The sequence below is a fragment of the Gallus gallus genome, chromosome 11 (assembly GCF_016699485.2).
Source record: "Gallus gallus isolate bGalGal1 chromosome 11, bGalGal1.mat.broiler.GRCg7b, whole genome shotgun sequence".
Classification (NCBI taxonomy): domain Eukaryota; kingdom Metazoa; phylum Chordata; class Aves; order Galliformes; family Phasianidae; genus Gallus; species Gallus gallus.
Genome location: NC_052542.1, coordinates 15,251,278 through 15,275,234, shown reverse-complemented (window position 1 = coordinate 15,275,234; position 23,957 = coordinate 15,251,278). Strand labels below are relative to the sequence as shown.

General features: G+C 44.7%; 1 protein-coding gene across 14 annotated transcripts in view; it reads right to left on the bottom strand.

Annotated features, from left to right (window-relative positions):
* CMIP (c-Maf inducing protein) overlaps positions 1-23,957 on the bottom strand; it is a 123,094-nt gene that overhangs the window by 23,164 nt on the left and 75,973 nt on the right. For 11 of the 14 annotated variants that reach the window (XM_040707166.2, XM_046899729.1, XM_046899731.1 and 8 more), the window contains 6 exons: positions 10,163-10,324; positions 8,990-9,031; positions 6,188-6,250; positions 5,255-5,335; positions 1,342-1,487; positions 681-785 (listed from right to left, as the gene is read on the bottom strand). In XM_040707166.2, the coding sequence (XP_040563100.1) occupies positions 681-785; positions 1,342-1,487; positions 5,255-5,335; positions 6,188-6,250; positions 8,990-9,031; positions 10,163-10,324 (599 nt within the window). The remainder of the gene's footprint in view (positions 1-680; positions 786-1,341; positions 1,488-5,254; positions 5,336-6,187; positions 6,251-8,989; positions 9,032-10,162; positions 10,325-23,957) is intronic. The other 3 variants (XM_423491.8, XM_040707169.2, XM_040707168.2) reach the window with 1 other exon arrangement.

The following is a 23,957-nucleotide window of genomic DNA, read 5'->3' as shown; positions in this document are numbered from 1 at the left end:
CAATTTCCCACTGCTTTTCACCCTAGCCCACTGTATTGCTTTCTCCTTTGTGACTGGATTAATGAAATCAACTGAAAATAGTAAAATGCTGCAACAGGACTATCCTGCAGCCCCTACTCTACAAAGATTTCAGCTTTTCATTAGTCCAGTGGACATGCCAGTTTAGTAGAAAGGTGAATTTTCCCATCTAAGTTGTGCAAAGCTGTAACAGGATCCATGCCCAAGTATGTATCTGGCTACAGTACATGCCCAGACACTCGTCTGCAGCCCTCGTGTCTGGAATTTCTGTTGGACACTACGCAGCCCCTGTCCGTGCTCTACCATGAGGAAACTCAGATAGCCATAAACAAACAGGAAACACAGCAGACAGGAACCCTTCATGTCTACTGGAAACGGGCTCGTGTGTCAGGAGCTGCAGCACCTATCTTGTGGTAAGTCAGGAATCAGATTTTCCACAATAATGAAGACAGTATCATGAAACCAGCTCAGGTTCAAAGCTGTGGATACACAGGGATTTACACACAACCCCTTCTAGCAATGGGTGGAGTGAGAATGAAGACACACTCCTGCACACCCACACCCATGCTCACACCAATCTTGTTTACAGCCTGAATGAAAACTCTTTGATGCCACGGGTTTGGGAGTGAGGAACAGAGGGTGAGCTGAGAATTCATACTGACCTGTTGATAAACTCCTCGTAACATGAATAAATGGCTGCTAAGCAGACAGCTACAAGATTTGGCAGAACCCTAGGATGGGGGCATTGTCCAGTCGGACCGTGCATGCTGAAAAACAAAAGCCAAGGTGACATCACTACAATGAAGATTTCTGTGGGCAAAAAAGAGTCGGACAGAAGAAGGTACTGGAATAGGCAGCCTTGGGGAATCTTAAGAAGGTCATAACAGAGTTATTTTAACATTGTAAATCGCCATCATATAGTCTACTTCAGAAGAAGGCTGAGTTGCTTCTTCAGTTCATTCAATGTGGTATCCTCTGAAAGCTCACACATGACTGAGCATTATGGGGTCTAAAGTTGATGGGAATCTCTCTATAAAGGCTTTGAGTCTCAATGCATAATGGGAATGTACATGCAATGGTGTCCATTCACCTCCAGTGGGTATACAGTCAGAAAACCCCAGTCATGTATTGGAGAATAAGCTAAAAAAAAAAGTTTTCAGCAATATTTCCTTATGGACACCTCTCATTTATTTGCTGTTTTCCAGCACTGAAAGCACCAGCTACTCACAGGTAAGCACGGAGATGAGCAGGGCTGGGAGAAGTAATGGAAATAAGCATGCACACAGGATTGGAAAATACACCGTAACATTAAATGTAACTAACCTATGAATAAACTTCTTCACCACCTCCATTCCAGCATTCAGCTCATTCAAAGCCAGAATGTACTCCTGAGTAAACAGACGCAATCGAGGGCATTTCCCAAAATCCTGTCCAAAAAGGAGAGACTCAGTGAAGACGGTGAAACATGCCTGCAATGTACATTGAAATTGTGGGTTTTCAAAAGAAATCCATTCAAACACAACTGAATTCATTCTGTTGCTATGCTGACAGCTTCAGGAGCACAGTACCACTGCATGCTGAAGTTATGCACTGCTCACTAATAATGGCATGCTTTGCAATTCTCTTTCCACTCAGATCTACTGGAGTTCTGAGTCCAAGCCCAGGGCCACCAATACAGGATGGATGTGGACCTGATGGAGCGGGTCCAGAGAAGGGCCACAAAGATGATCAAAGGGCTGGAGCACCTCTCCTATTGAAGACAGATTGAGGGAGCTGAGCTCGTCTAGCTCAGAGAAAAGAAGGTTGTGGGGAGACTTAATTGTGGCACTGCAGTACTTTTAGGGAGCTTACAGGAGGGGGACCAACTCTTTACGCAGCCTGATAATGATAGGGCAAGGGGGATTGGCCTTAAAATAAAAGAGGAGAGATTCAAGAGGAGAGATTCAGGTTAGGAGGATATTTTTTACTCAGAGGGTGGTGATGCGCTGGCACAGGCTGCCCAGAGAGGCTGTGGATGCCCCATCTCTGGAGGCTTTCAAGGCCAGGCTGGATGGGCACTGGGCAGCCTGATCTGGTGGGGGGCAACCAGCCCACAGCAGGGGGGTTGGAACTGGATGATCTTTAAGGTCCCCTCCAACCTAAGCCATTCTGTGATTCCACCTCAAAACAAACGGCGTCTTTAATGCAAAACAAAAAAATCAATCAATTAATTGATCAAATTGCTGCCTGCATTTATTCTTCTTCCAAATACTTCTTTTTTAACCTTTATTTTGAAATGCATTTTTATTGTTTTTCATTTTTACTTCCACTTAGAACTGCAGTTTCTTAGAAAGGCAACTGACGTGAATTTTTACTTCAATATTTGACATCCTGTCTATTCTGTTTTAAGTGAGAATCTTGTTTGACGCATGACCTTTAAGTGATCAAGTGTAAAACACGGATCAGTTCTCTCTCTAGGGATCTCTACCTCAGGTATAACATGAATTTGACAGGTGAGCTCAACAGTTGCTTGCTTCCAGTCCTACAGTCAGCAAGGCACCTGCTAACTGAAATCCCACATCTCCTCACCTTCCATGCTATTTTGAGATGTGAAAGGAGTACAGTCTGCTTTCTGATCAGTGTTATTTCCTCAGCACATTTCTTCACATTTTTGCAGGTGTAACCTTATGATACAGGTTTTACAGAGCTGCAGAACTAAGTTTCTAAGTGTTGAGCAGGGCCCACTGCGTACCTCCTAGTTATCCCTCCAGCACCTGGATGGGGAAGAGGAGTCAACATGAAAAACTAAATGGCACCTTTGTTAACAATTCAGGGCACTGCAAAAGAGCAGACGTGCTCCCGAAGTGCTGACACCTTCTGTTACTTATCTCGGTTTCAGGCACTTCTAGAGCATGACATCTGACAGGCTTTACTACTAGAGAAAATTACCAAAAACGTGAGTGCAAGCCTAGACAGAACAGTGATCCCTTCAAGTCTGCGTGTGGCTCTTTGCCAGTGTTGAATGGATACGTGGTAACTTCACGCAAGAAAAGGACTATCAGTGATTTCGCAGTTGGTATTACAATTGAATCCACTGAACATCTAACAGCTCCTCCTGGCAGTGCAAATGCGCTTGGTTCCACAGCACGAGACCACACAGACTTCATACCTCCCCCGGTGCCATTTAACTTCATGGAAACGCCTTACACGATAGCTCACGCAGTTACAATTTATGAATATTTTCAACCCCGTAAGTGCCCTATATCTGAAATCAGAACAAAAGCCCAAGAGAGGCTTACAAAGAGGATGTCATTGCTGGCAGCTCTAAAAGAAAATACCCCCCAAAATAATATGATGCTCTGTCACCACATCAGGTGCTAAACGATGTACACTGTCAATATTGTTCACTCTTAAGATATAAAACAATAGTGGTGGTATTCAAACATTTGGGCCGAGCCCTCAAGCAGCTGAAATCAGAAGGCAGAGAGGCTCCAAGCACTCCCAGAACAACTCAGCACATCCCCAGCCTACACCTACTAGTGGGCATCAGCATGACAAATGCTATCCTTACTCTTTTGGGACTTGAACACGATAGACAAATAAAGCACTCTTTCTCTGTTTCGTAAGTGTGAAAATGTGGAGCAGAATTTGCCAGGAACTTACCCAAGATCACAGAGGAAAGCAGTAGCAAAGGTTGGAGCAGACAGCTAGCTTTCCTGCTCTAAGCACACTAAATTGCACGTGGCCTCCTAAGGTTATGAAGTTTGCTGCCAACAGCACTGTCTCCCTGAAGGATTACTTTATTTACATGCACACACACACATTCTTTAAAAGACTATTCAGTACAGAAATCCCCAGAGAGTAGTAAAGTGCCCAAATCCACTCCAATTAATATATGACACCGTAAATTCTCTGACTACACACTGCGGTACAGACATGTTGATTTTCAATCTGCAAATGTTAAGTACAGTAAATATACCCAATTCTCTGAAGCTAACCAAATACAAGCGTTGCGCTGTGCATTTAGATTTTATTTGAGACCCCTCAAGAGCTCTGGATTCTTTAAAAAAAAAAAAAAAAATCAGCCTGAAATCCAAGAATAACATTTACAGAATATTTCATTGAACGCTACAGAATATTCAAAAATGTTTACATGTCTGGAGAGCACAGGCACAGAGCCAGGAATATGACCTTTTCGCCATCTTAGGTTTCCCAGCTAGTTCAGTAAACTCAAGGAGTTAAATAATACTGTTATAAAAATAAGGACTAAGAACTGTTTTCTACTGGGTGCATGCTGTACACAGGAAGACAGGGGATGGTTTCCAAAATTATACCAGTGAAATGAAATTGCTTCTGTAGTTACAGAGGGATGAGACCCATCCTTGACATCACAGCTAAGCTGACTGCCTTAAATATCTTATTTATTTGTTACTTTTTTGCCACGGCGTTGTGAAGTAAAATTTATTTGTATAAAATAAAAACCAAGGCAGGAAATGTAATATGCCTCAAAGGATGGAGGACCAGTAAGCACTCCGACCTCCCTTTGGAAAGGAATACAGATCATGCAAGAATGTATTCAGTGTCAGTGAAGGGAGAAAATTTGGTATACAGGGTGGAAAGAGAGGCTGGTAGGGCAGGCCCCAAGCATTTATTCCAATCACTACCATGGAATTCACTGGCAATATGAAGAGGGAAAGCAGCCTAGGAAAGAACAGTCTTAAATGACAGGAGTTCATAATGCCTGGAATGAGAAGTATGGAGAACAAGTAGGAAAACATAAGGAAACTCAGGAAATTTAAGTAAGAACATACTGGACATGAGTCTAAGGAAAAATGGAATTGCAGAGAGTTAATACTGCCTTAAAGATAAAATGTTCAGGGTCTCAGTTCAAAAATCAAAAAAAAGTCCCTATTCTGACTGTGCTTTTCAATTGATTTTAAACCAGTGTAACACCAAGGATGGCACGCAGAGTGTAAACAAGGAGCCAGGTGGGAGAAAGCTGGAGGTGAACAAACTGGAAGGAACTGCCCACAGAAACACTCATAGAATCACGGCTTTGTCTGAATGCCACTGCATGCTTAATAGCTCTGTATTACAAAGCAGTACGTGATTACATGCCACGCTCACACTGGGGGGTTTTGTTTTTTGGTGTCACATTGCTTTGTGCATTATGGACAAAACAGCAGTTGCTCATTACAGGAGATGTCACAGTAAGATTCCTCTAACCTGACCAGGTTCCCGTAAAGCAGGCACTCACCATGTTGTGTTTGAGAATCCGCTGTACCACTGGTGTGAACACTTCTATCACAACCATTGACCGTGGGCGCTCTCGGCAGTGCTGTAAGGAGCAACAAGTCATTTTGTGAGCCGCAGAACTAGCAACGTGGGTCTCTCTCAGTCCAAATAATTTGGGCTGGAAAGGACTCTTGAAGGTGATCTGGTCCAAACTTCTGCTCAAGGCAGGGCTTGACACAGAGTCTTAGAGGTATTTCAGTTTGAGTCTAGAAATAGCCCTAAGGCTGACTTACAAAAGTGAAACAAAGTCAGTGTTGTTTCTTGAAATTTGACCTAATTTCCACAGGTGTGACTGCTGACAAGTAACTCTGAATAGGAAACTTAAGCAAGATCCCGACAGTCTGACAAATGTACATCCACTTATCAGCAAGCAGATTAAAGCAGACTTAAAACTGAAACACAAAGAAACCTAGAAGAAAAGTAATATTTACAAATCCCAAAGATTTGCAATCCAAAGTACTCCAAACTGCACAGAAAAGATGCAAGCAGAAGCATGGATTTACCAAGAAAGAGGATGAGTCCTTAGGATCTTTCTTGTGACATTACCCAAAGACATAATACCATTCTGCCTGAGTTACACACCACATTACCAACCCACTGACTCCAACGATTTTGCATTAACTAAATAGAACACACAGTAGGACAACTCATGTACCCAGATGGAGGTGGAGGAGTCTGAAGATCTGAACTCTCATAAATCATCAGTACTATGCAGGCTGATGTAGTAAGAATATGGATCCATTTATCAGAGTGGTGCTGTCAGCTATTTCAATATCACTGACTGTTGACCAAAAGATGTGGGCACGAGGTAAGGATTTAAAGAAGAAACCAAACCCCCCCCCCTAAGAACTACACTCAGATACAAGTAGGAGATTTCAGAAAGCTGTTCTGATACCTTGCAGAAGAATTCACAGAGGTCAGGAGGAGGATGGTTGTTTTCCAGCAAAGGTGCAATTGCCTTTAGAAAAGAGAGAGAGAAGTAAATTAATTAGAAGACTGCAACAGCAGTAAGCTTTTTGAAGGGGAATTTTTTCCCCCAAAACAGAGGTGACTTTACTTTTACAAAAGGACAAAAGCATCTGAATAGAAATTAGAGATGGGTTGTGCGTTTTACATGTAAGCTTACACTTACTATGAACTCTCTGGAAGTCTTCGCTTTTAAACACATCAGTGTAAACCCACAACACTTTTTTTAATGTTTAAATGAAAACAAGAGCAGATCCATTGCTTTGGTATGTAACACAGCAAGGACAACTCTGCCTCACCGTTTCAGTGATAACATCTCTCTAAAAGATGCAGAAAAACATCAAGCAAACATGTGTCTCTTATGAAGGAGTTCAAACTCACACACAGCCAACAAATCATGAAAAGAAACGTAGCACTCTTCTTGCCTGGAAAGACCCTTTTTATCAAAATCAAGCATCTAACTGTCTGAAAGTTGACACCAACTATTCCCTTTTTGCTGCTACGCAAACCAATGTGGTTATGCTTAGCAAATACATTGGAGGTCGTACCTGGCACTGAGAGCATAATGAACTTAACGTTGTTGTTACTTCCTTTCCAAATTAGAAAATAGTACTAGAACAATGTATTCTCTCTACATGATGGTGCCTTCAGGCTTTTCCAATCTTGAGCTAAAGGGATTCCCAGTACCCATTTAAAAGACTCTAAACATAGCAGCTAGGACATTTTGTATTGAGCAACCAAACACCAGATATTTTATCTGGATGGCATCTGGAGTTTTACTGTGGTAGCCTATTTTGCTTTGTGCTCTCCTTCTCATCACCTTCAGTATTTCAGCCTCAGTGAGTTTGCTCAGAATGTGTTTCACAACAGCCACTTTCACAAGCAAACAGGTTAAGATTAATGTGAATTCCAACAATGAAATCCATATGCACCTGCAAAGACCTGTCTGGGCTACAACGTAGTATTTGTGAAGCTTCTGTTCATTCTGGTGTGCCAACCATATGTAACTAGTCACTTCCTCTGCTGGTGGTATAGCAACAGTGGCCTGATGGAGAAGGCAGTGATATGCAATGAGACTAGAGCATCTTTGCTGCCCATCCAACACCCAAGCTAAAGAACTTTCTTCAATCCATCTCCTGCAGTGTCAGTCAGAGCACCTGTCAACTCCCACCAGCCAGGCAATGCAAAAGCCCCACGTCTTTGTGCCAGTGTGGCCACTGCCAGAGGATCACTGCCTCAAAGATGGAACTGGTTGGCTGTCAGCCTACAAAAAATGAGCTGTTTTGTTCAGCACAGCCCCTTCTGGATGTAGGTAACAGACTCCATCAAACAGGTCCCAACTCTGCCTGTACAGTCACTGTGGAAGAGGGACAACGTGAGAGAAGCCCGCGTTCTCTTTCTGTGCACTGTGGTTAAAGGCAGAACCCTGCTGTCTCACATCACCTAGCTGTGGGCAATATGCCCTACCAGGAAGAGATGAGTAGTAACATTGATCTGTTCCAACATCATATAGAGAAGGAGAGATGGTTTCATCTGCACGGCAAATCACTGTGTACTTCTATGACACAACACATATACCAGTAATAGCAGTACTTCCCAATAATAACACAATTTAGCTCTACAATGGCAGAAAGCACCAACTCCTCCATGGCTGGGCACCTGCAGCAGGGCGTGAGGGAATGAAGCAGCCAGCCCTTGGCACCACTGATAAATGTCAGCTGTAAGGACCTTCAGAGGCCACCTAGTCAAAGCTCCCTGCTCACAGCAGGGCTACCTGACATCTTCTGTTAAAAAGCCCTTCCCTCAAAACACAGTTCTAGCTGGGAGTCTGAACTGGAGGAAAATGAAAGCTACAGCAGATCACAACGAGAAGTAAATGCCACTTCAGAAGCTTATCTCAGTGACTGATCCCAACTAAAACGGTATCTTAAGCAGCAGCTGAACACAATTCACACCTACTGGCAGCGACACCCTGCCCTGTCGCTTTGCAGAAAGATCCAAGGAGAGGTGATACCATCAGGCGGTGAAGTTCTAGATTTGATTGCTGGGAAAATCTCCTGGAAATTGCCAGTGACTGAAATTAAATTACAGTGACGGGGAAGCAATTTCCACCTCTCTGATAAATTGTTGAGATTCTGTGTTTTGTTACACTGAGGTTGCCATTTGATTCACTTATTTCTATGCCTAAATAAACGCAACTAACAGAGGAGATAAAAGTTGAGGAGGGTATTACTATAAACCAAGTGAACAGGGGGTTAAACTGCAGTGGCACATACACATAACCATGCTTGCAAAAAACAAGCACTTGCTCGCATAGCATCAGTAACTGAGACATTCTGTATATGGCAGCATTAGCCCCTCAGGAAGCTACTAAGCCTACGGGTTTTATAGGGCACATCTGGAAATGATGTTTTTTTGACTATTTAAAGTACGTATACAGATACAAGCATAGCACTCTGTAGCCCAGTAAGAAGACCATTTTGAGAGAGGATTAACCCTACACATGCCATGCTGTTTCATATGAGGAAACTACCATGAACCATGAAAAGGGGAACAACAAGCCACATGAAAACTGATAGTCCAAATGAGTTCAATCCACTCTAAATTCACTGACACTGATAGAAGTGCTTTCATATTTCCCCTACTTCATTAAGACAGAGGCTTAAGCAGTAAGAGAAGTGTTATCAACCAATACAGATTTGTCCCCAGATCTGGACAGAAGGTTACTCACCACAATAATGCTCTCATGATCTTGAGTGGTTAAGTTGTTGTTCTGAAGGGATTAAACAGAAGAAATGAGTGAGCAAACAGTACTGAGCTGGTACACCAGCATACACTCAGCTACCATCAGGCATCAGAAGAAAGGCTCAAGGCTGCAATTGTTTATTTTAGAATCGAATTAATCTTATTAAAATCATTCTCTTAAAGAAGGTCTTGTACCACCTGGTGCGAGGGGCTGTACAAGCTTCCACTTCTTCCTAAGCACCATCAGCTTCAAGGCTCCCCAGCCATGAAAGCTGAGCAAGCACCAGGATCCCAGAGCAGGATTCAATTAAATGGAAAACTAAAGCTAGTGATAAACTTCTTAAAGCTGTTTTCTGCTACCCGGCTGTACATTTCTAAGAAAATTAGTAGAAGAATTGTTGCATACCATTTTTGGTAGTAAAATAACTGCTACAGTTTTCCTGAAGTTCCTTCTTCTAAAATGGACCCGGTACAAGCCAACAAACCTACTGGAAGTCATTGGTTTTGACTAATGTGGTGGTTTTGGCTCTCTCAGCAGCACGATCCATTCAGAGGTCACAAAGTTTTAAGCTATTAAGATCTTAGCTGACTGCAACAACACCAGCTTGCAACTTTTACGGTTATCACAAATGTTTGTGCATCAGAACTGGGACATCAAAAACCTGCTTGGCATTATACTTCCTATCCATGAAAAGTCAATTATTTGAAACAGATGTAAATGAGGAGGATAGATGTCTCTGAAGAAGGACACTTTTCTTTGAGATAACTGGTAATAATAGAAAGCTGCATGATGAATTTATTAGCAAATACATATTGTTGGCCTCATACAAGGATGATCAGTCATGCAAACAAAGCCAGTGGAATAGAAGTCAAGGGGAGCTTTACGACTGACTTGAAATAAGGCTTGAATCAGATCCATAACAAATTTACCATGAATAACCAAACAAAACCCCATAGCCTCGAGAGAAAACACGTTTTGTTTCTGGAAATAAACCTAACATGGATCAAATTCTCTTCTTCTCCAACCAGTACAAATTCCACTCAAATCATGAGCAGAAGAATTTTGAAAGTCCCAGTTAAAATAAAACCCACGCATGAACTTTTTAACTACTTGTCCCTCTTCTAAAGGTGACAGTGTCTTGCAGGCGCACAGTCATACCTCTGAGAGCAGTTTTGAGACAATCTCCAGTGGTGCTTGGTGAATAGAATCATCCTGGAGCGGAGACGTCAGTGCCATATCCACCAGCGTCCTGATCTCCTTCAGCACCACCTCCCAGCGGCTGGGGTTGCTGAGCACCTTCTTGTACTTGTATATCTTCTTCTGCAAGGAAAAGGAAAGGGTCGTGTTAACGGCACCTTGAAAAGCTGAGTTAGATGTGTACTTACATTCGACCTTCAAGTGGATTGCTTTGTATTTTGAGTTTTGCCTTTCCCATTTGCTAGAAGGCTGTACTTAAATACATTTAAATGGAAAAGAAAACCAATGGTTTCCTTTTGTTTTGAAACAGGTTTTTAAACTCCACAGTATTTCTTTCCACCATTTTCTTCTGAAAACACCTTACTCCTCAGCCTACCCACAGGTACTTGCTACTGCACTGGTTCCAAAGCTGTAGGACCTTTTTAAGGGAGTTAGTCACAGGGGCGAGGAGGTCAAAATATCATTCCAGAGATGTTTTATTCTGTGTTGCTCATTGATGAATTTGCATTTAGAACAAAAAAAAAAAAAAAAGGAACTGCATCATGATGAAAAATTCCCACTGATCCCCAGGTGGCTTTTTCTCCCTTTCCTGTGATGCTGCGTCGTGACTCTTCAGTGGTGACAGGAACGCACTGGCTGGGTCTTTAAGCCCTCCCTGCAGCAGCATTTCAGCACTTCCATGCTCGGGCTGCCCAACATCATCATTCCTCACTCCTTGCTGGCTGCTTTGAGCTCCAGGCAGCTCCCACCAGCTCCTCGGCAGCCACATTGCCACACGACTGCACCGCGGGCTGCTGGCTCTTATAAATAGTGCTGAGCAGAGGAAGTCCACCCACCCAGATCCCCAGAGGTGACTTGATGAAACTCTAGAAGTTCAAGGAAGCGATGTCTGGAGTCCAAACACCGCTCCTGATGACAGCACGAAGCATATGGAGCAGGGCTTGCCAAGGCACAGGCCTCGAGGCCTGCAGGGCTGCATTGGCTAAGCCCCGGGTCACAAAAACTGCCCATTTCATGCAGCTTGAAAATCTGGCTGAGCTTGAATCACCAGTGTGATGGACTTTGCAGACAGTTGACCTGCTTCGTTCAGTTTTGGTTTGGGGTTCTGCTACATGCATTTTCCTTTCTCCTTGCTGCCCGGCCCATCCCAGCAGGCCGCTTACTCCTTCCCCACCACAGCAGCAGCCCTAAGAATGCTCAACACAAAGCACAGCCACCTCTGTGCCCTATCTGAAGCACAACAAAAGAGAACCGTGCAGAAAAACAGATTTCGGATGCTCTGGGTTTTTCTGCACTGTTGGAGGGGGGAGAAGAGGGTGGCACTGGGCTGACATGTAAAGGCTGATAAAGCAATCCAATTATCTTTTTAATTGAATTCAGGCAAGTACAAATGCATGCTGGCAGCAGTTCACACTTCCAGTGCATTTTAAGCCACTGACAAAGCAGAGGAACAGCAAAACATGCTGTGGACACTACCGAATGTGTTTTGGATTTCTTAACAGAGCAAAAACCTTTGTACTTCCAAGCTCCTTGGGGCAGGGAGAACGCACTGATGGCTTTAAGCTGCCAGCACTACCTCCACATCACCACAGATTTCTTGGGAGTCTTTAGGAAACCTGAATCACGGAGAGCTCGCTTTTGCTTATCTACAGCGTCTCTTCTTAGGGTCTTTTTGTTGGACCCACTCCAGCACAAAAGAAAGCCAAGCATCCAAGGCAATGGAGGCTTCCTTTCCTTTTTAGAGACAGCCATGAAAAATTAAAGCTCTGCTGACGCTGACGCACGTAAGAGAGAAGACAGAAGGAGCTGTGCTCCCTGCTGCGCCGGGGAGACCTATAAAAGCAGACAGCCACTCACAGGGAACACTCAGGGAAAACCACCTTTGCATGCACACCAGCAAAAAGTACCACACGCTTCACAGCCTCTGCTTCCAGATCTCAGCACATCCGAGTGCATCACCAAGCCACAGCCTTGCAGGAGTTTTGAGCAATGGTGGGAAAGCAGCTGGAAATCAATAAATAAATAGGGATGCTGTCCTGAGGAGGGTTGAACTCTGCTGGCCTGAACCTTTGCCCATGGTTACGCCACTGTTTTTCTCAGCAGAATGCTTTTCACCGTTGAGTGCCTTGCTGAAAGCCTCAATTAAAGCTTGAACCCTATCAGTCAGATACAGAAGCAATTTGCTTTGTATCAGCGAGCACTTGGCCAACACCGAGCCATCTGCTCTATTCTACCTGTGCTGATTCCGGAGTGAGGAGAAACAATTGCTCCTGAGCTTAAAAACAAAGCTGCTGGGCAAAGACCTGTAGTGGAGAACAGGCATGTGGACATGCGCAGGGAGCCTGTTCCCCTGAACACGGTGTGAAAGATGCCTTCACTTGCTCACACGGCATTCATCACAAGATTAATGTGTACAAGAAAAATCCTGGGCTGGGAATCCAGCTTCACACGGATTTTGCTAAAAGCAGCAGCTCCTGAGACCATTTATGTGAGTAAAAATAACACACGCCAGCTTGGAATTTGACCCTTCTAGTTACTGACCAGCCAGAACCACACAGCTAACGTCATTCCAAAAACCTTGCTAAGCTGACTCTTAAAACAAAACCACTGAATTTAGTAAGTATCCAGAAGAAGCAGAATAGGGAATAGGACACTGACAGGGCATCCTTCATTCTCAAATCACTCTAATTAATTAAGTCTTGCAGAAACCCAAGGATCTAAGTCTCAATCCTCTTTTAGAGGAGGAGGAATTGAAGCCCACATGAGAAAAATTACTTTTCCAGTGTTATTAAGCAAGCATGTGACAAAAATCTGTAGGCAGTGGCTTTTGCCATCAGCGTTCAAAAGCTTTTGAACACCGCTATGAACAGAGAGCTCAGTAGAGTCTATGGCATAGGAAACTTTCAGCTTTTTTAAATGACATCTTCATATGCTATTCCATCCCATAATGGCCTCATCTATAGCCTCTGCTCATTCACCACTTCCCTGGACAGAGATGATAATACTGGTATTGTTGAGAACTAAGAAATATGAACTCTAATGCACAAAAATGTAAGGCATGGCACAGCTGCCTTTCTTGACCCCAACAAGACCTTTCGTGTAAAGAATACCTTAAAGCACCCGGCGTGCTTGAGCCAAAAAGGACAAGATGAAGTCGGCCTTCTTGATGACCAAACTTCATCCCTGCTTTGCCACATTCTGTATTCTTGAGATCCAGTCTTCCTGTCAGCTAATACATTACATTAGGAAAAATAACTAACCCTAATCCTTAATAGCCACTTAAATTTTAGTTCTCTGTTCTTCAGTCCCTTTCCACACAATGGCACCCAACTAATCACTTATTTTATGGCCAAGCAGGAGCTACAGCAGGGACGTACGTGGCTCTGAGGGCCACGTGTGCCAGCAATTGTTTATTTCTTGCTGGGCAACGAGGGCAGTTCCAGCAGAAGGGAAAAGGTCACCCTCCTGCACGGAGGTCCCCTGGCACAGTGAGGGCTGGCAGAGCCAAGCTGGCGCTATAGCTTTATTTGGATGGAGCTCATGTGAAATGCAGGTGCCTCTTGCTGGACACAAGTGTACAGAGGAACAAAAAGCACAGAGAACTGGAACTGTTTTCCCCACTGCTGCAGAACACTTTGTTAAAATGCTGTATAACAAGAAATGGGAAAACTTGCTTGCAATGTTCAATGCACATTTTGGCTTGTCCTACAAAAGCCAGGAGCAATACCAAGTATTCTTGAGCACCACCTGCTGGCATCTTGGCTATTAACCCAATACCTTGAGGACAACATGGATGGCATCCCCAGAACTCAGCTAGATCCACATTCTGACACTACATAAGAATAATCTGTTGCTAACTTGTGCTTCCCCATTATCCAGGGATAGGCTCAAATCAGCAGGTAGATCTACCCGTGGGAAGAAAAGCAATTTACTTGACTAAGTCCACAAAAAGTTCCATTCCAGGCAAAGGGCTGAGGCTATTTACATGAAGTCTCACAAATCAGGGAGCTCGGACTGCTCATATTGCAGCAAACTCCTGACCTTCTGGAGGTTTTGCACAGAAACACTTACGTACTGCTCCCTACCATAGCTGAAATTCTGTAAGCTGGACACTTCCTGATCTTCACTCAGTGAAGGTCTACATAACTCTCCAGTTTCTGCCAGTTGACATTATTTATGGCACTGAGGTTGGTACTCATGAACATAGACCCTGAATAAATACATCAAAAGGCAGTCTCTGCCCTGAGCAGCTCATGGTCTAGATGATTAAAGGTAGGAAGGAGAAGCAGTGCAAGTACACTGAGATGATTTTCTTGTGGGACCAGAGTGAGACTGAAGCCTTCTGGCTCTCAGGCCTCCCCACTAATCACTAACTCACATCTAAATAAAAGCACCACCAACAAGCACTGGGCAGCAGGGAGCAAGCTGAAAGCTGATATCCCTTTGCTGTGTTTCCCCATTGCAACATCTCCTCGCAAACCTCTTTTCAGCCTATATTCATTAACCTCTCCTTTATTTTTTTTTTCCTATTTCTTCCCCCCACGCACACCCCTCACTGGTGTCTGCCACCTCACTCCAGACCTCAGCTAACCCAGGCAAGAAACCCGGGACACCCAAATCAGCACTGTTTCAAAGCTACCAGAGTTCAATGGGTTCAGCAAGCAGTGACGTGGGTCGAGTTGTTACTAATATACAGACTGGAACAACTGAACGGGCACTTGCCACAGGCACAGAGCTTGTCCTTTGCTCAGACGCCACTGGGACAATACACTGCAGGAGTAAAAGAATGCTGAAATAAACAGAATTTTAAAAGGATGGAACGCAGACCTCATTTCAGCTTCAGGGAAAGGGAGAAAAGGACCGAGGGGCTCACAGGGCAGCTCCTCACTGCAACTGTGATGTTCATGCGCTGAAGAACTTGCTCCCAAAGTGTATTATGTTTGCACTACATATACACCCACCTCCTTTGATCAGAACTGTCCCATACTTCACCATCCTTCCAGGCTTGTGCTCTCTGACGTGTTCAAGACCACTGCAAAGATACCCTTCAGCAACAAATTGGGATGAAAGGATGAGAAGGAAAGGATAACCTACCAAAGGGATGGCAGATCTCAAATTTATAGACCACACTGAAAACAAATTTGCATCTGAATATAGCTTATGTGATTCCAAACACTGAAGGCAGCTCAAAAATCGTGGCTTCCTTCTAGCCCCGCATGGGGAAGGAAGAGCATGCCAGCGGTGGGCTTCCCACCAGCAAGCACAGGACCTGGGCTTTGCTTTCATTGGTCTCTTGCCTTTCTCTCAAACCCCTGCCTGCAGCCTTTTGTCACAAAGACACAGGAGCACAGCTGGCAGATTCCTGTGTATCTGAGATGCCGTTCCCCACCTAGAAAATGCAAAAGGCCAACTGCAGCTCCAGCTGCACTTTGCATGGGCTAATGCGGTTACTCTCGTAACCAGACCTGTCCACATGGGAGACGCTTTTGGCAGGGCCCACTTTGATGCATTCCCCGAAACCCTCCATCCCTGCTTCCATTTCCTTTTGGCAAACACTCCCATTCTTCAGGCCCCGGTTCCAGCATCAGCTTTACACTTCAGGTTGGCAAAACATCAGCTTTCATCCTGCACACAGCAACTGCTGTTCTGTATTTTTCGTACTGGAGCCAAGCTAGGGTTTGTTTTTAATGTTGCTTTGGCTATGCAGAATTTCACTATGACTGCAGATAGGTTTCTAGCAGAAGCACAAGAAGCTGCTCCTCCCTTGCAAAAAAAAACATTAATAGAGACAGAGCTGTGGTCTCGGGTTGCAAATCCCATGCAACGTCTCCCCAAAAGAATCAATGTTTGAAAATAAGAGGTTTATAGTGGTCGTTGTTTTGTTTTTAAGCTTAAGTCGCATGGTGCCTTTCCTCCTAATCTTGGGTAGGACGAAAAACTTCATTCTAACCGACCACCAGCCTTGTCCCTCATGTACTGGAGAGCTCCGCTCTGTTGTAGGCTGGTGGGGTTCACAAACCCCTCCTGGGCTGCTTTAAACTCCTATGGAGAAAGAGTGAGAAAATCCCCCAAGCAGAGGTTGCAGGAGTTGCACAGTTAGGGCAGGAGCCAGACACCCGCTTCATCCGCAGCTCTCTGACAGCCTCTGACTCATCACCAGGGGGAAGGTTCAGTCTCACTGAGGCACAGCTGTCTCCTCCTTTGCGGGACCCCACTGCTCCCTGCTGCAGTGTTTTTGGCCCTTTTCTTTTTTTTTTTCCAGAGCAGCAACTGCTTGGCTTGTACCCTGTCTGGGCATCGGGATTGCTGTGGGCACAACCCACAGCTTGCAGAGGAATAAGTCTGACATGCTTCTGCATTTGAGATTCTGCAGCACACACTGCAGTCAGCAGAATCACATTCCATCAAATAAATAAATAAATAATAATTAAAAAAGAATAAAATAAGCTGTTGGGTGAAAAGCAGGACTGTGTGTGTACCATATACACTTTCCCAAACCTGCAGTGGACTAACTGCAATGCAGTGCGTGTGGAAAACAAACAGCATTCAACTACAGCAGGCACTGCCTGACTGTGGAGCTTAGCGTGAATCAAAGAAAGCAGAAGTCACAAAACGTTGTGACATTAAGACTGCTACACAGGTGCAGCACTTGCTGTGCACAGACCTAACGCAACCAGCTGTGTTACAGAACGCCCCTGACACCAAACAGGACTGCTCCAGGTTTCTAATACCTATTTGTGCGCTTTATATTCCACTCATGAGGGCCGTGTCTGTGGAGCCTGGTCCTTGACATCCACCAGCACTCAGGCTGCGGTGGGAATAAATGACTTTGCTGCTGCAGAGAAGAGATAGTGCGTAGGAAAAAAACGAACACGCGCAATCTTATCGTTGCACTTTGACCAGGTCTGCCAGAGAAAAAGCTGTGCACAAGGCCACCGTGGAGAACAGCCAGGCACATACCTGCTGTGCAGAACCACCCCACTGACCGGCACCCTTCCCATCCCACGCAGCACGACAGCTGTTCGTCACCAGGAAAGCACGGCACTGCCTTACTGCACAGCTGCAGAGGGTATGCCAGTCCTTTGGGGCACGAAGGGACTCCGATCAGGGGAACTTGCCACCTGAGAAACCACCTCAAATTAGGATTAAGCAGCTGCCAATGCTACATGTGGGAGGAACTCTTAACAAAAGATCATCTCTGGAAGAGAATCCATTCCAGTTCTGTTTTCTGGGAAATGCCAGTAAGCTTTGGTAGCACCAAGGAGCATACACAGAAATTATTTCTACCCAGATATGCAAACGAGATTAAAAAGCCACGTCATCCCCTTTCGATATTACTTTCTGCTGCTAGCAGTGGGCACCCTCACCTTTTCCTGCCCTCCTCCCCGCTCACCAGTCAGCAAAGCCTTCCAAATGGACGCTTACCCACCTTTTTCACTCTCTCCTCCTTGGCAAATGCATTATTTTGCTGAGTTCCTAGCACTCCAGCACCATAAATGGCTTTGAGATTGGCTTCTCTCTCATGTGCACCTGCATCATCAATGTCGTCAGCAAGAGAGATGTGCACGGCTCGAGGAGCGTGTTTGTGTCAGAGAGCTGCTGCAGAGCCTTAGGGAGAGCACGGATACTGGATACTGATTTGATGCTTGCAAGCATCTTAAAAGGACCTTGAAAAAACCAGGGTATTTCTGGCTTCAGATCCCTGGGCTTCAGAGCTCTGCATTTCCCACTTTCTCACAGGGAAATACCAGGTTTCAGAGCAGCACCTGCAACTGAGACACTCCCAGCATCTCATTCCACATTTTTATATCTCATCTCACTGCACCAAATCAGCATAAATCACCAAATCTACTGCAGTCCTTTAGCCTACTTGAGTGCCACCAGATCTGCAATTTGCATTCTTAATTCTACTTTGTACAAACACTGTGTGATGTGCAAGACCCAACCAAGACCCGTAGTGTGTGGTTAGCATGTCCTCACAGGGTTTATGGGGTGCCCAGATTGTGAGGTGCCACCACTTCAGAGCAGGGCTGATGCAAACAAGTCATACAGCCACCCGCTGCCCTCAATGCATCTATTAGGCCACAGCCCAATAATGGAGGCTTCCCATCTCAAATACTACAGAAAAGAGACATATGCATTTGCAATGGATACACAAACAAGAAACAAACGTGCAAGACAGGAACGAGAAATCTAAAACAACACCTAGATCTCCTTTGCTGCTTCAGGCTCCTTTAAGTCTTCTCCAGATACCCATGAAGTAATTGGCAAGAGTCCTCAAAACATCAATAATGCAGAACTGGGTCCCAATACAGCAGCTTAACAAGGCACTTAGTGCATGCCAGCTCCCAGAGTCAGGCTTTCACACCCAGTGCATCGTGTGAGCAGGATAATTACACTCCTGGGAAAGACTGACAGTGCTGTGTTCGTAAGAGACCTGCTAAACACCCAATTTTTACCTTTCCTCTACAGCTACGAACCTGAGTGAGAGATTGGAGCTTAATTTTGGTGCAGCGCTGCATTATGGCAGCTATAGAGGAGAAGCTGTGATTTGGTGAAACTAGTGGTCACCCTGACCTGGAAATCTTGAATTGCAAAGAATTAGCCATATGGGCAGCCCTGCAATAACGCCGAAGAGTGACTTGTCAGAACAAAAATGAGAATCCCCTTGGCTGGTAGTTCAGCATTCCTGAGAAGAAACATACTCCTGCAATTGTATTTACTCCTCTTCAGAGCTGAGACCTAAGTACACAGTAACAACCTGGTCTGTTTATTCAGCTGTCTTCGACACCCTTCTATCTTCAGACTTAAGATCAGGTTGAATAGGATAGCATCAAAGTCTAGAGGTGACAATTTAGAGCTGGTCCTGACTTTGCTAAAGCAAGACAGAAAATAATTATTTAGTTTCTACTTGAATCTCAGTACTAGCTGATGAACTGCCCTGAGCTCTGCCTCCCCAAAAAACAGGCTGGTGTTCAAGAAAAGGCAGACGTGGCACTGAGGGGGACATGGTTAGTGGGCATGGTGGGGATGGGCTGATGGTTGGACTAGGTGATCTTACTGGTCTTTTCCAACCTCGATGATTCTATAATTCTCACATCCCAAAGTGAGAGTGATGCTTTTCAGCTGCTGACAGCACCTCTAGCAAAGCAAGATCTCAGCAATGAGAAGCCAGGCCAAGATTTTTCGAGTGACACCTGATAACACACAGCCTGAGACTGGCCAAACCTGCACGGGAAAGTGAGAGAGCCAACGGGCTTCATGCACTCATGCAAATGCCTTAAGCCAAAAGCAGTGGGGGAGAGCACCTAACAGCAAACCCCAACCTTGACGTAAACAAAAGGCTGTACGTCTGATGGCACTTCATGCCACCTTTCCACAGGAAGCATAAAACCACCAGCACACACCTGTGGCCTGCTTTTCTCTCTCGAATGCCCTGAGGCTTTCAGAGGCAAAACTGAATTCCACAGCTTGGGTTCCCACCGATTTGTCATTGAATCATACATGGACACAGAAGTGGGGGGGGGGGGGGGGGGGGAGGGAGGAGGGAGGCATTCATCAGCCTAATTGTATAAGAATGATTTATTGTTTAACCTCCAATAAGAGAAAATGTGAAATGCTGTGCTCTACTCAAATACCTCAGGATTTTGGCTACAGAAAGCAAAGTTATGGTCGAGACAACGGGAGTTGTGTGTGCTGTGCAACCACTACAGAGAGGGTCTAAAGTGCAGCAGCCACTGCTCCGAGAGCGTGCTGATGAATAATATTTTCAGTACGAAGTACAGCACAGAGCTATTGAGTTGTTGCAGTGTATCAAGGCTTCCTCTCAGATCGTAAATCAGGTGATTAAATACAAATGACAGATGCGGGCATTTTTAGCCGTAACTGATGTGATTTTTTTTCCTGATCTCATAGTTTTAAGGCATGATTTACTGAGATTTAAGGTTATAAATTTCTTTAATGCCATAATTTAAATTCTATATAAGCCCCACTCCTGTATCAGCACTATTTTTAATCATTACCATGGTGACAAAACCATAAAGGTGCTTCTACACAAGGAAAGCTTCACCACACTTTCAAGAACGGTTTCTCTTAATTTTCTGTAGGTTTAAAGCACAGAAAAATACCCCCTCTGAACTTTCCCTGTTAGATACAGACACTGATACTCACACATAGCTGAGTAAATCACCTACTGTATAAAAATATTCTGTGTTAATGGATAGGGAATTCGTAACCTGCACACAGTAAAAACCAGAGAGGGTATCGTTATTCAGGTCAAGTATGATTTTACATGACAAGCAATCCCTTTGCAATTAATAGGGCCGCTTGTGCATTGAAGTATCTATTTCCTGAAGACACAGATCAAACAATACCTAAGGGAACCAGAGAAATATTAAATCAAAATTAAAGTTTTTGAATGAGGGCCAACAATACTTGTTTTAGCATTCGATGCAAAATGTTTGCAAATCCCAAATGACAGCATTGTTCCAGTTCCTAATTCATGGGAATCAAAACATGGAGTCGGTGCAGAAAGGTCATTTTAAAGCAAAGAGAACGTGCTTGTTGATGGCACAGCGGGCTGCACGAGCAAAGGCAGCTTTGGGAGGAAGCTGCTCCCCTCTGCTCAGCACTTGAGACCACATGTGAACCTCATGTTCTGCTTGGGGCTTCACAGCTGGGCTGTCCATGCCCTGAGCAACCTCACACAACTCCAGAGCACATCCTGCAATGGGTGGGATGAAAGGGGAGGTGAGTGACGAGAGGACCAGGTGATGTTCAGTGGTTCTTTCCAGCCCGAACTATTCTGCAGTTGGTGTATTTTCACCGTCCTGCTAACAGATGGGTAAAAATCCCTGGCAAAGCAGCATGAGAGGAGAACTGAGGACTGGTTAGTAGCATCAGGAGGAAAGACAAGACATAGGCAAGCCCTTCTAGAAGATCCAGGTCACGGGCACACAGAGCTCCCAGCTTGAGTCATACTTCAGCCCCAGGTCTAGGCTCTGTGTCTTGTGTCAGCTCGGGACATTCCCCCAAGGCCTCCAACTGACGTGTTTCATTGCTGCATCATTCAGCTAACTAGGAAACACCAGCAACCCACATCTCATAGCACAGGTGGTGTTCAGAATTTAGTATCCAGAATGCTAAAAAGAACCTTCAGGTGCATTCCCAACAAATGTAAATCAAGACTTGCGCTGCCTACCAGAAGACCAGACCCAACATGAGAAGACCTCAAGATTGTCGTTTTGATCTTTCCATGATCAGTACTTAAAGTACATTGCAGTAGGACCCAATGGTTTCTTCAGGGGACAGCACCTCTGCGTGCTCCATGTTAAACAAGTACAAAGAAACAGACCTCACCCCAAAGACAGCAGAATATAAATGGCCAACAAATTAGATGGATACTATCTGGGAAAATGCCAGGGTACATACTGGGTATCTGTGTGCGTCACAGAATTATAACAGCACCCATCAAAGCCAAGCTTGGCCATAGACGTCCCCTCCAGCAATGGCTGGTTGCCACCATACCTAAGCCTAGATCCAGAATGGGCAGTGAACTGCATGTGTTACTCTCTGTTGTATATCCACAGAAAATGTTGTTATCTTTATTGATACACTGTTATGACTTATCAGCTTCCAAGTACCAAAGATTACTTATCATGGTTTCAAACCAACCTCCCTGGTTGAAAGGAACACTTCTGACACAATGGATTAATGATTTGTTTATGTTTCAGGATCTGGACAGTTGCTAACAGGCTCTGTTTATTCTCTGGAGGACAAAGACAGTTTGGCTTAGCTACGACCCGAACGAAATCGGTACTTCTAAGAATAGGCTGAGGTGGCCAAAAATCCTCTAGGAGTTGTTGATATTCAGATTAAACAAGGAATTATGCATAGCTCTTAGTGGGAGGGTTTGAAATGAAAAGCCCAAAGAGAAAATGAGCAGATGAGGAACAGAATGCCCCGACATCAAGATTCTCTTCAACGAGCGCAGCATTCAAAGAGAGTCACACCTAAAAAGCTGTGTAAGCATCCTGACAGCTAGTTAGCTGGATGACACATAAAACCTCTTGGAACTGGATCTAAAACATGGATAATTACATGTTTGGTTTTCTTTTAGTTCTGTTTATCTGAAGCATCTCTTTTATTATTCCCTAAGCTGCAGAAAGAAATCGTTCTTCGTTTTTATTTCAATGTTTGTTTCTGGAACAAAAATGATTTCCAGGGTGCAGGCTGGCAGACTGCATTCCCACAGTGTCCCACAATCCTTAAAACTGCCAGAGGAAAGCTCTCACAGACCTTGGCATCTTCATACGAGACCAAGGGATACCCAGACAATGCCCAAACGTAGGGAGCTTCCCCGAATGTGTAACAATACAGCTATTCACTGGACCCAGCCATTTTCCTGCATGCTCAAACAGCATGCAAACCACAACCAACTCTGAAGCCCTGACACATAGGAAAAGGAGGCGGAAAGATACTGACAGGACACCAGTTTGCTCCCACAGCTGTAACACAAGTATTCCTGTTGTGAGATCAGAAGGGTATGCTTGAGGCTAATCCCCACTGCTGGGAGCTCAGCATATGGGTTTGCCAGCTATGAAGTGGGTTCCTTGTGCCTTGTGTCCTTGTTTACACAGGGCACAGGGGGCGATGCTGGGCTCAGCCGGACCCACTAGATGCTTTCACCCCAGAAATACAAACAACAGCAAGCTCATCTCTGCCGAGTATTTGTTTTCCCCCAAGTAACTACGCTACAGTTATCTGCACCGTTTTGCATCTGTGTTCTACATCCCCGCAGAAATGCTTTGACCTGTTATTTGCAAGACCACTGGACAAATATATCATTCATCAGCACAACCGCCCAATTATAATACAGCTGCGGCGATCTCTGTGCCAGCTGGTGCTTTGTGTAAATAGACTCATTCCAGCAGAATAGGCTTCGTAGTTTTGTGTGGCTTCCCTCACTACCTGCTTAATCATCAAAACACGCAAATTTCATGGGCACCTGGCTCTTACAGCCATAGGCTCAAAGCAGCAAGCTTCTCAAGGGCAGCTCACGCAACTGCGCTCCTCTGGTCTCTCCCTGGGCCCAACGTTTGTCGTGCCTCTTAGTTCTGCTGTGGTTTCACTTAAAGCTGCCGAATGTCCTCCAAAATACAGAGCAGGAAGTTATCAGGTGTTCCTTCTCTCAACTGCTAAGCAACAAAACCCGTCAAAACTACCTCCGTGTTAGCAAAGAGGAATTTGTTAGTGTAAAGTACCTGAGGAGTGACTAAACCCTGTCCTTGTTCTTATGGGAAAAAGCTACTTGCTATTCTTGGTAAAGGGAAGGTCTTTCAAATCAAGATAATGTTTCACTTGTTTTTCAGAAGTGAACTTACTGGGGGTGGGGAGGGAAGCAAGGAAGCAAAAATAAAATCTACTCTGCAACAAGTCAAATCACTCAGACTTTCCCAAAATTAGAGGCTTGGTCAGAAGCATTGGAAAGTTTAAGAAATACTCTTTTAAAAACAACTCCCACAGAGCAATGCTCCCTCTCCATAACCAAGAGGCATGTGAGCAAGCCAGGTCACTGCCCAGACGTTTTCTTCATCATTACATCGATGGGGGGAGTGGGCAGGGGGTGCTCAGACTGCATCTTTACGCTCCTCACGTTCTTCAGAGCTGTTCTTCCAAGTCTGATTTTTGCCTTGTTGTAAGAGGGAAGCGTGTGCTGGCAGCACATCAGTGCCTCGCACGTCCTGCTTCATGACCA